This window comes from Physella acuta, unplaced genomic scaffold (genome assembly GCF_028476545.2).
Source record: "Physella acuta isolate Inbredline_101_S28 unplaced genomic scaffold, ASM2847654v3 ptg000063l, whole genome shotgun sequence".
NCBI classification, from domain to species: Eukaryota; Metazoa; Mollusca; class Gastropoda; family Physidae; genus Physella; species Physella acuta.
In genome coordinates, this window is record NW_026731583.1 from 676256 (window position 1) to 689094 (window position 12839).

Here is a 12839-nt window from a genome sequence, read left to right on the forward strand (position 1 = left end):
TTAGGTAAACAAGATATGTACCTTGTCTTACTTAATAGCGTATGTGCGTTTATACATGGAATATATTGGTGCATGTATAATTTAGTACATTTTAAGTATAACAACTGAACTATATTCTGATAACAAACACTGTATTACATTTTTTGTGGTGCAGTTAAAAATTTACATATGGAAAGAGTGTTATACAACTAAATATCAGATATTTCTCATTATGGATAATTTCACGTTCACCACGATATTTTCAACGTCAACAGTGACCTTGACCCAGCATATCCCAGAACTAGTTCTATACGTCATCTTGACCATCAAGGTCACTTTGGGTGAGGTCATCTCCATCCTGGGTATCGCTGGTAACGTGCTCAACGTCCTTGTGTTTGTCAGGCAGGGGTTCAAGGACACGGTCAACATAACCTTGGTAGCTCTAGCGGTCAGTGACCTCGGGGCGCTGGTCAGTCTCCAAGTCTTCAACGTCCTGGTCAACCCCTGGTTAAACTGTGAGGACATCAACTTCTCCCCCATAGACATATCTGTTGTGGTGTCATTCACCCCGCACAATTACTTCATCAGGGTGTGTGGATTTACCACAGCTTTCGCCACATTTGAAAAATGTCTCTGCGTAGCTCTGCCACTTAAATTTAAAGCTTACATTACGAAAAACGTCGTTCTTGGTGTTAACATCACCATCTACATCATCACCTTACTGAACGTGTTCCCCGTCTACTACACTACTTACCTAGACTGGGTGTTCTCCCCTGAGAGAAACAAGTCAATTCTCCAAGTCGTTTTTAACCAAAACAGAGAGCGCGTTTTTCGTGTTTCGTATTTCATTACCGATCTCTTCATCCCTTACCTGCAATTCATCATCATCATCATATGTACCGTCATCACCACGATCAAACTACAACAACGTCTACATTGGAGATCTAACAATACAAGTTTTTCAACACGGGAACAGATATCTAAAAAGGAAGCAAAAGTTATCAAAATGTTATCAACAGTGGCAGTTATTTTCGTCGTCAGTCTCCTCCCCCAGACGGGGATACTTACTGCTGTGGGGGTGGTGCGGGGGTTGAGCGTCCACGGGACTCACTTCGACATCACCCTGGTGATGTTTTGTGTGTCTTACCTATTGGAGATCATCAACTCTAGCGTCAGCGTCATTGTGTACTATAACATGAGCACCAAATATAGGCGAACTTGCAAACAACTCAAATGTGGAGTACGTTTAATAAACAAATAGTAAGATGTTAATTGCAGATCAGTGAAAAAAACTGTATTCCTGAATGTTAATTATTTTAATCTACGTTGATTGTATCATGCAATTTCTACGTGATATGTACAGTTAAACAATATTGTCCTTGTTGAAAGAGAATAGTTTAGACGGCATCCGAGTATTCGACATCACCCTGAGACGAATCATCTCGCCTGTCAAGTATAAGGGCAAATACATTGGGCGTGTAAAGTGGAGTTCTATAACGTAACAATACCTGTAAAATAAATCAGTAACAACGTGTGTGAAATACATGAGCATTTACAAAGTAACGAATACAGTTTGGACAATCTATCGCGGTATGCTGTAGGTTGAGGGTTTTATGTGTGTGTATGTGTGCGTATGTGGTATTATGTGGGCAAAGAGTTAGAATTAAGTATGAGCGTGAGACTGTTGTGTGTGTGTGTATTGGTGTGTGGGGGTGGGGGTGGAGAGGGAGAGGGAGCTTATGATTCATAATTACAGTGGATTACGAGATTTGAAATTAAAGGTTATAATTAAAGGTTTATTACAAGTTTTTACAGCTTATCTGTTAAAAATTAAAGTGGGATGAAATATTTGAAAGCTTCCATTGTTGAATAATTGAAATTTTGGTTTTTGTTTGATCAATACATACTTTATAATATTCAGATTTTGTCTTTGGAATAAATTACAAAATCATTTAGTGAATAAACAGCAATTTAAAATTAAAATGAATTCAGACACATTTATTGCTCCATTAACATAGTCCAAAATGTTCGGTAAGACCATTTTATGTCAATCAGCAGTCCATGAAATGGCTCCTGTGTTACACTGGATCAATCTAATTTCTAAATTCTGATTGTCTATTGCATTAAAACAAAGCACCCCATTAACTACTGCATTCACATCCACGCCAATCGCCGTGATAAATTGACGAACATCTAATTGACAATAATTAATACATTAGTCTATTACTAAATTATCGATGTGTTTAATTGCAAAAAATGTCGGCATGAAAAACATAATAGGGTTCAAAAACTTTATTTCTCATCTTCATTCCAACGCCGCTGCAACACAGTGGCGAAACTAGAAATAAAAAGCCCCCTCCCCCCACAATTTCGAGGCCCGGTCGAACAATGTGTGAACGTGTTACATGCTCCCATTTGGCTGTCGAGGGGGAGTGAAAAGTCACGAAATGCATTCAAATTTGAAGTTTTACCAATTTTTTGAAACTACATTTTGTGTGGTGGTTTTTAAATGTTTTAAGGAAGAAAGTGTTGTAACCACTGTAGAATTAAAATAATCCGACCGCACCTACATTATTTTTTTTACAAAGCAAGCGCAAAGGCGAAAATATAAAAATAAAAACAAAAAAAGACAAGAAAAATTATGGTTGGCCGTGGGGCCCCTAAACGTCCTGGGCCTCCTGCGTTGCACGGCCTGAAGGTATAGTAGTTCCGCCCTTGCTGCTAAGCTGTTTCGCTGAACAAATGAACGCTAAGTTGTTGATGCATGTTTTCCAGTTTTTCAAAAGTGCATTCTTCTGTGCTTGGAATCTCACTGACTGTTAAAGATGCCAGTCGTTAAGGTCCTGGTCAGCACAGGATAACACACGAGAACATCGACTTCTCACCCATCGTCATATTTGATGAGGTTTCATTCATTGAACCGGCGTCTCTACACATAACATAACACTTAGATCACGACTAGACTACTGCAACAACGCGAGTGTACCATTTATTAATCAACCCGCACATCTGTCGTGTTAGATCAAACACTTCACTCCTACACATGGTTCCACTTGATTCAATGCCAATAGGTTTCACTTGATTCAATGCCAATAGGTTTCACTTGATTCAATGCGAATAGGCAGTGCCTATATTTTTTATTTCAGCCTAAAGAGCGTTATCTCACTATTATTTTTAATTTAAAAAAGACGATAAATCAATACTTTAAATTTTTTTTATTGTATGTACATTTATACTAAGTATACAATAGGGCTTTTAAGTCTACGGTCTCGACATCTACTAGCTGCATAGTACGAAAACGAGAAGTTGTGACCTACTTACAAGCCCTATATAGGTCTATATTTAAAGGATTAACAATTCTGGTATACTCTCTGCATATCTGGCAACATAGCTTACGCCAAAATATATAGGTAATGTCTATCCACTGGTCCTCTCAGCTGTGTGGATAGAGTAGGCCTGAGACAATGGTAAAATGTGGTCTTCTCGACTTGCTACACAGACATTGTCCCTTCAACTGGTTGGAGAAGGTAGGCCTGATACATTCGGACTTGCTGTTCTTCTTCTTCTTCTTCGTTCTTAATTATTAGTGTTGGAGGGGATCGAGATTTATCTGCCAGTGGGTTTGAACTCGTGACTTTGTTCGAATTTATCAACCATGAGCTTTTTTTTTTTTTTTTTGCCGACTCGAACACGCCTCCAACACAATTAAGCGTTACGTGTCAACTGGTTATGCGCCATTGAGGCCATTGACTCCGATTTCAGCCTGCTTTCCTTTTTGGATTTGCTTCCATAGCCTTTGTCCAACCAAGAACAAACTACAAGGTAGCAGTTGTTTTTTTAATTTTGGAGTTGTCTCTCCTAGAAGAGTGGCTGTCCCCAGCTAACGAGCCTCATCTGCCCGAGGGATCGAACTCGAGACTTTTCGGTTAAGCAACCATGAGCTTTACCGACTCGACCACGCCGACCCCAGGGTCTTGCTGTTGAATGCGCAATTATTCATTCGTCTATTACACTATCTAGCTATTTTTAATAACCAAATCAAATACAGTGGTCAAGTACAAAACCCAGTCATTTCCTGATTTATTTATTTTTAAATTTTGCGTTAAGTTACACTTTAGTTAAAAAGAAATAATTTATAAAGGAAATTGTCGACACAACACTCGATGCTGCGATATATGAGGGAAGGAATATTTAACCTCAAATTGGGTGTTAAACAACAAAATAATCAATCTGCCTAACGTTGTCATTTTAAGCGTTAAACCCAAAATATGAGTGACATGCTGTTAAAATATTATTACGGTATATTGTTTTTCGATTTCTGGGGTACGAAATTGATAATTTTATTTTGGGTGATTAGACATATAGTTACTTATAAACAACATCGGCACTATAATTTTGTGATATTTGTCCAAGTTACCGCAGAGACGTGCTAAGATGGGCTGAATTAAAACAAAGGTCTTATGTGTTTTGACCATAGGGGGTATTGCCATTGTGGCTTAGTCCACAGCGGGGCTTTGGCCATAACGGGGCTTTGACCCGCGCGTTTTAACAAATGTTACGAAAATATAAGAAATAAATATGACAACTTAAAAAAATCATTCAGAAGAACAAATTGAAATGTATACCATAAAAGTCATCTCTAAAAATAACATTGATTCGATAAAGCCAGCATTGACTAAAATTATATCGGTAAAGCTAAAAACAATTACATCTACCAGAGTCGCTGAACGGAAAATAAAGAGGTTATTTGCATAACAAAATGAACAGATGAATTTCGTAGGCGGAGTGACGTAGTGTCTAATTAATATAAATAAACTACAGTGTGTGTATATCACTGTTGCATTAATACATACAAGACGAGGTGTGTATCTGATATATACCAACCTACAACATTATTCGAGTGCCTTCTTTAGTCCTAGGTCAAAAAGAAACTTGGAAGGATATAACTTGTACACACCGACATGTCAGGAGCTCTTCTCTGTGTACTTCTAGTTTGTGTCGTTTGCCCAGCATTCAGCTTTCTGTTTAGTAAGTATACACAGCATCTATATTTACTTTAACTGAATATATATATATATATATATATATATATATATATACATATATATATATATATAACACATTTATAATTATAAATAAATATAAGTAATATTTGCTTGACCCTACTATAACCACTGGTGTCAAGCAATAGCTAGAGAGCTCACTTGACTTGTAAAGATGTGTGATGATTTCACTGAAATAAAATGTAAATATCTATCACTCAGACAACTGTTACGACGACCTGGGATGTTTCTCGATGACCTCACCATTCGGCTTTACCCTGCAAAGACCTCTTGCTCTACTCCCTCAATCACCAGCAAATGTCAAGTAAAAATCGTCACTTTTTCTCACTAGAGTTTTATTAAACTTGGTGAAAGTATAGCGTACATAACCGAATCAATAAGAAAAAATGACTCCTTAGTTTACCAAGTTTTAAAATTCACAAATCTACTTGTTTTGTCTACATAACAATTGTATTGGGTGCCAGCAGATCTGGAGACCATAGTCCAGTTCATCCACGAAGTTTAACTTGTTGTATAAATCCTCTGAAATAACTATTATTAAGAGCAAATAGTCTCAACCGTTATTTTCCACTTTATCCAGTGTCTGGGCATGTATAAAAGCCTTATATTTAAAAATTTTATTTAATGTTTTTCCCAGTACCAAATTCCGCCTGTACACACGTACACAGCGAGCCACCCCGCTAGATCTTGAGGCTGTCAATGTGAAAACAAGTCTCCAGACAACCTGGCCAGATTTTTCACCCAGACCGACCAAATTTGTCATCCATGGATTTCTCGATGGTACAGAGATGAACGCGAGGTCTAAGGTCAGACATAAGTGTTAGATACATATTTATGGGACGGCCTGGCCTAGCGGTGAAGCGCTAGACTGCTAACCCGAAAGTTTCGAGTTCGAATCCGGGTTCAAGTTAGTGTAACGTCCTTGAAACCACCCAACTATGATGTGTATCTAACTAACGTTAGGGAAAATAAAGGCGGCTGGGTATAGTGCTAACCAAATTATCCCTTTATATGCCGAGGGCAAGAAACATATGAACTCCAGTTCATCTACCCAAGGTCTAGAGAAGAATTTTTACTTCTTTTTTTAAATTTTTTTTTTACATTTTTATAGTTATAACATTAAATTTCCATTGCAAATATTAATAACATTCATCTTCGTGATGATCAAAAGGCCAAATTAACATTCTTGAAGATGGTTGTGGTAGTTTGTATACTGAGCTACCTACACTTACTCTTACATAAGTCAATATTCAAATACGCTAAGACGGTTCAGGGACGTTCAATCGGACGTTGCACCTCCGTAGCGCTCACTACAGCAGATGATGCTCGATAGCAAAATCAAACAAACTGATGATAAAACGGCATCACTGGGCGTATGACCTTCCAGTAAAGGCCACAGGCCAGGGCGCAAGTGTTCCTAGAAGATATTTAAAGGCCATGTGCTCGCGAACAAGATGAGCCACCTACAGCTGTGGTCAGCCAAGGAGAGGAGTGAAACTTGGCCCTATATACACCACAAACATTTGTGGTGCCCCGACTACCCTTAAAGGTTAAGGACTTCGATATTTAATTAATTAATTTCTCTACCACACAGTCCAATATAAAGAGCATATATTTTATATTTTAATATTACCAGTTTATGATAAGAAATATGAAATGTATTTAATTTTTACTTCCTCGTGTATACGAAGTATAGAGAAAGTATTTGTGATCGTGCAAAACACAGTTTTGCAATCTTGTCCGTATGTCTGTGTGTGTGTATGTGTGTGTGTGTCTGTAAACACGATAACTTGAGTACCGTTACAGCTAGGTTGATGAAATTTCATATATAAGTATTATATCAAATTGGTAGATCCTAATCAACTTTTGAGCGATTTACGATAACCGGAAATGGAACTTTTTCTACTTTAAATTTTTCGTAGGCCTATAACTTGAGTACTATTTCAGATAGATAAATGAAATTTCATATGCAAATAAAAGATATAATTCTCTGGCTTCGGTCAAAATTGAGTAATCTCCTTTGACCGGAAGTAGTAATTTACACTTTCCGATTTCTCAAAAAACGCATGAAGAGTAAGTTTAGGGGAGATCACTCCCGGTTTATTCAAATTTAGTTTATAAACAAAATCATAGGAGCTATACACAAGTTCCTGTTATTTCGATGAGCAGGATTTGAAAGAAAAGCTACTGACCCAGGGAGATTACAACGTTATTCTGGTGGACTGGTCAGCGGGGGCAGTAACCACCTACACTCAAGCTAAGGCCAACACCCAGCTAGTGGGGGCTCAGATAGGTCTTCTCATCAACCAACTCGTGGTAAGTAAGAGCTCTTCACATTAATCAAGGTCATGGTAAGTTGAAAGTCTTCTCATTAATCAAGGTCATGGTAAGTTGAAAGTCTTCTCATTAATCAAGGTCATGGTAAGTTGAAAGTCTTCTCATTAATCAAGGTCATGGTAAGTTGAAATGCCTTCTCATAAATCAACTCATGTCAATTTAAAAACCGGTCTGCATATCATAATTCATCCTAACACACTAAAATTGACCGTTGCTTACAAGTTTGAAATATTTATTTATTTATTTATTTGCTAACTTTAAAAGGCGTACTATTATAGATTATAGTTTATTTTTTACTGATCAAAATTTGGTTTAAAGAAAATAATAAAATAAAGCAGGAGTGATCTCCACTAAACTTTCTCGAATATTCTTATACAACATTATGCTGGATGGCTACTCGGGATATAGACATGATTTTTTATCACTTTTTAATTACAGAAACAGTACTCAAGTTATAAGCTTTTGAAAAACCAAAACAGAATAAGTTCCACTTCAGGTTAACGGAAAAGTTGAAACTGAACTTCAAATTTGATGTAATACTTATATATAAAATTTCATCACACTAGCTGTAATGGTACTCTAGTTATCTTGTTAACAGACCTACACATACACACAGACACATACATACACACAGACATACGGAAAAAATTACAAAATTGCTTTTCCGACTAAGGGAAATAAAGTTTGACACGTTGCGGATTGAAAAGTTTTAGGCGTTAAAATGCATAAACATATTCTGGCTATAAAGCTTTAATTCTGTATTTATTTGTTATTTCTATTAGGTACCAACAAAAAGGTTAAAGAGGTTTTCCTGGTCAAGTCGGTAAAGCTCATGGTTGCTAAACCGCAAAAGTCTCGAGTTCGATCCCTCGGGCAGATGAGGCTCGTTAGCTGGACAGCCACTCTTCTAGGAGAGACAACTCCAAAATCAAACAACTGCTGCCTTGTACTGTAGTTTGTTCTTGGTTGGACAAAGGCTATGGAAGCAAATTCCAAGCCTGCTAAAACCAGAGTCAATGGCCTCAATGGCGCATAACCAGTTGACACGTATCATTAATTGTGTGGAGGCGTGGTTGTGTCGGCAAAAGCTCATGGTTGATACATTCGAACGAGTTTCGAGTTCAAATCCTCTGGCAGATAAGACTCGATCCCTTCCAACACTAAAAATTAAGAAGAAGAAAAAGAGGATACTTTTGACAGATCTTTGAATAAGAGAATATAAAGCCATTAAATGTTTTTGTTCATACTTTTAATGAAACATTTCCATTTGCTGATAAGATTTTCCCGTTCAAGAATGCGAAGAAATTAATGTATCCATGTTGTTACATACTAATAGGGATGCGGACAACCCAGATAATAATTTTTGTAGACTAAAAAAAAAGGTTAAAACGTTAAAAACCAAACAACATTCTGGTTTTTAACTGATTTATTTCAGCAAGTATATCAGTATAGGTATTTAGTATATTGTTTTGTTCAGAGGATTAGCAAAAGAGGGGGGAGGGGGGTGGCGGGTAGGTACATGCGTCCCCGGTGGCCGACCGTAGGAGCATCAAAATGGGTTGGAACAAAATTAAAAGCTTAAAAGCTCATTTAGCTGTAGTTTTGAATTACAAACATAAAAGAATATAGGGGGGGGGGGGCGCGAATCGAAAGTTTGTCCCCGGGCGCCGGGAGGGGTCGCTACGCCTCTGGTTTTGTTGAATGGAAATACATAAATGTATATGTAATTATATATATATATATATATATATATATATATATATATATATATACATAAATATATATATATATATATATATATATATATATATATATATGTATAAATATATATGTATATATATATATATATATATATATATGTATATATATATATATATATATATATATATATATATATATATATATATATATATATATATATAATGCATTTTAACGGAAATAATAATGAACTCCCATCTTAATATTACTTACAACTTACATTACTTTCTATTTAACCTTTTTAGTCATTATCTGCTGCAAGCTAATTATGTTTTCTTTACATATTATCGCGTGACAGGGAAAGTACAATGTCAAGGCCAAAGATATCCATATCATCGGACACAGTCTGGGGGCTCACATAGCTGGCTACGCTGGTCAGAGGGTCAAAGGTCTAGGGAGGATAACAGGTAGGTTTGTAGAGGGTTGTTCGGATTAGGAGGTTTACGGCTAGGTTTGTTAAAGGGTTGTTCGGCTTGGGAGGTTTACAGGTAGGTTTGTAGAGGGTTGTTCGGATTGGGAGGTTTACAGGTAGGTTTGTAGAAGGTTGTTCGGCTTGGGAGGTTTACAGGTAAGTTTGTAGAGGGTTGTTCGGCTTAGAAGGTTTACAGGTAGGTTTGTAGAGGGTTGTTCGGATTGGGAGGTTTACAGGTAAGTTTGTAGAGGGTTGTTCGGCTTAGGAGGTTTACATGTAGGTTTGTAGAGGGTTGTTTGGATTGGGAGGTTTACAGGTAGGTTTGTAGAGGGTTGTTCGGCTTGGGAGGTTTATAGGTAGGTTTGTTAGAATGCTGTTGGTTTGGTATGTTTACATGTAGATTGTTACAAAAACATTAGCTAATGTTTACATTACACGTATTTCTAGGAGGTTTACAGGTAGGTTGTTACAAAAACATTAGCTAATGTTTACATTACAGGTATTACTATTCCTGGTTTGTCTCGCAAATACACAGACCGTTCATGTTTACTACACGGGCAACAAAACACTACTCAAAGACAATACATGCGCCGTCGAATCTACAATTACAATGGTTTTAACTACTCTCAAGCACTGAATACTTATACACTGTAAAAAATCATATGTGAACAATTTCACTAAGGAACTAGAATTTATCCCAAGTTTTATTATTTTTAAAAATATAATTATATTAAGTAGGCTACATACTTATAAGCAGCAACGTATTGCAAGTATTTAAAAAAAAAAAAAAAAAGCACAATTTTAAAAAAATACAAGATTTTAAACTATAAAATATGTAAATCTATATAATGCACATTATAATATACAAAAACATTAATATAAGCAACGGACTCTGTTTTCGAACACCTAATCCCTGCTACCGATGTTATAGTACAGTGTATTCTATTAGAGGTAATGCTAGTAGCATTCTCCTGTATACCTAACTTCCCACTTAGTAAATGCTTGTAACCTTGTTATTTATGCCTGACTTCCTACTGAGGTAATGCTAGTAACATTGTCATATTCCTGACTGCCTATTGAAGTAATGCTAGTAACATTGTTACTGAATCACAAATTATCCAACCAGGTTTGGACCCAGCTGGACCGGACTTCGAGGAAACGCCAGCGGAAGTGAGACTGGACCCAACTGATGCCATGTTTGTTGACGTCATACACTCCGACATTGGGGATCTTATCAATTTCCGTAAATAGTTCGCGGTTTATTGTTTGGATATTATTTGTTGCCCTTTGAAATTTGTAAAAAAATTAATGTACATTGAGCCAAAGTAAGTTAGCAGTGATAGTTAAAAAAGAAAGTTTAGGCGAGTGATCCCCCCTAAACTTTCTCGTATATTCTTATATTACAGTAGGATGGCACAAACAGGTCTATAGAGATGTTTTTATTAATTTTTAAATACTTCAGTTATTTAAACAAAATCACGTAGAAAAAAAATGCGCACTAAATGAAAGCAAACAATATGAGTAATAGAGCGGAAAATTAGCACTTTCTAAAGGAAACTGAGTATCTTTTATGAAATACGGAAAAACTTCCGGTCACCGGAAATCAATCAAAGTTTGGCAGAAAGTGTAAACCGGCGGAAATCGTCAAAATAGCTGTTCATTATTCAGCACGATTACAATACTTCTCTTTACTTTGCATACGAGAAAGTAAACATCTATTATTAAATTTTTGATTAACCATTCTTTTGCTTTATCTTAATAGAAATTAAATTAAATTTTATCAATATGTCATACGTCATGTAAGGCCAGTGGACTCCTACTTCAACCTGCTTTTCTTTATTGATTTGATTTCTGGCCTTAGTACAACCAAGAGTTATATCCACTTCTGCAGTTGTTGCATTTGGAAATGTTTTCTCCTTGAAGATTGAATGTACCCACCTAAAGAGTCTCATCTGCCCAGGTTTAAGAGCTCTGGACTTTAATGTTAGCATTCATGAGCTTACTCTTTCGACCACGCCTGGATCTGAAACAACTTTCAGTTAACAAAAGTGAAAGTGAATTGCACTTTGAAATAAGCTCATTATATTTTTGCTTATTGGCTCCAATGTTTTGAATTGCACGTGAATTATATTACATGATCCAAAGTTAGTCTATGATAACTAATTAGAAAATGTCAAATGGTTATTATTATTATATGCTTCAATTTTCATTAATTATATTTTTGTGAAATATGAATTGTATGATACACAGGTTGATTTTATCTAGTATTTCACAGATTTTGGAATCAAACAGTCTGTAGGTCACGTTGACTTTTTCCCGAATTCAGGTTACAAGCAACCAGGATGTAGCCAGTCAACAATCGATTCGATTAAACAATGGGGACTCATTAGCGGTAAGCTGTTTTAATGACATCATTAATTGTTGTGATTAGTGGAGACTCATTAGCAGTAAGCAGTTTAATGGCATCATTAAGTGTTGTGATTAGTGGGGACTCATTAGCGGTAAGCTGTTTTAAAGCAAAATCTGTTATTATTCGTTTCAGGCCTATGACTGTATCTTAAATTGTGCTCTGTTAATTTCAGGTGTAAAGGGAAGGTTAACCTGCAACCACAGTCGTGCCGTTGAACTGTTCGCTGAGAGCATCAACTCCGGCTGTAGGTTCAGGAGTTACCCGTGTGATAGTGAGGACAAATTTAAAGTAGGTCCAGTGAATGGAACATTTATTACTGTAGCTACGTCAGGGGCGTAGTCAGATTACTTTTGGTGTAGATGAAGTATATACACACATATATATAAATAAATAAATAAATAAATAAATAAATAAATAAATAAATAAATAAATAAATAAATAAATAAATATATATATATATATATATATATATATATATATATATATATATATATATATATATATATATATATATGTGTGTGTGTGTGTGTGTGTATATATATGTAACTTGGTTGTTAATATATATGTCATCTGACAGTCAGGACAATGCACCACCTGTGGTCCATCTGGTTGTGCCAACATGGGATTCTGGGCTGACACCAACAAGAACGCTACAGGCAAATATTACATCAAGACAAATGGTGCTGCACCTTTCTGCACGTCTTGATGATGCAAGTCTTTTGTCTTAAATAACGACCGTAGGGAATGCAATAGACTTGTAAATGATTTTAGCGATCTTTAACATAACATTTTAAATCGGCTGTAAGAATGTTTAATGTATCACACATTAAATACTTATACACATACCGGTTTTTGTCATAGTTAATAGATTACCATAGCA

At 36.1% G+C, this 12839-nt stretch overlaps 1 protein-coding gene across 1 annotated transcript; it reads left to right on the forward strand.

The window, feature by feature from the left end:
• The first annotated feature begins 5275 nt into the window (after window positions 1-5275).
• On the forward strand, window positions 5276-12665 carry LOC131950615 (inactive pancreatic lipase-related protein 1-like). Its single transcript, XM_059312823.1, has 8 exons — window positions 5276-5346; window positions 5680-5848; window positions 7212-7358; window positions 9436-9544; window positions 10676-10792; window positions 11825-11941; window positions 12132-12247; window positions 12537-12665. The coding sequence occupies exons 1-8, from the start codon at window positions 5276-5278 to the stop codon at window positions 12663-12665; spliced, it is 975 nt and encodes a 324-aa protein (XP_059168806.1).
• The last annotated feature ends 174 nt before the right edge of the window (window positions 12666-12839 follow it).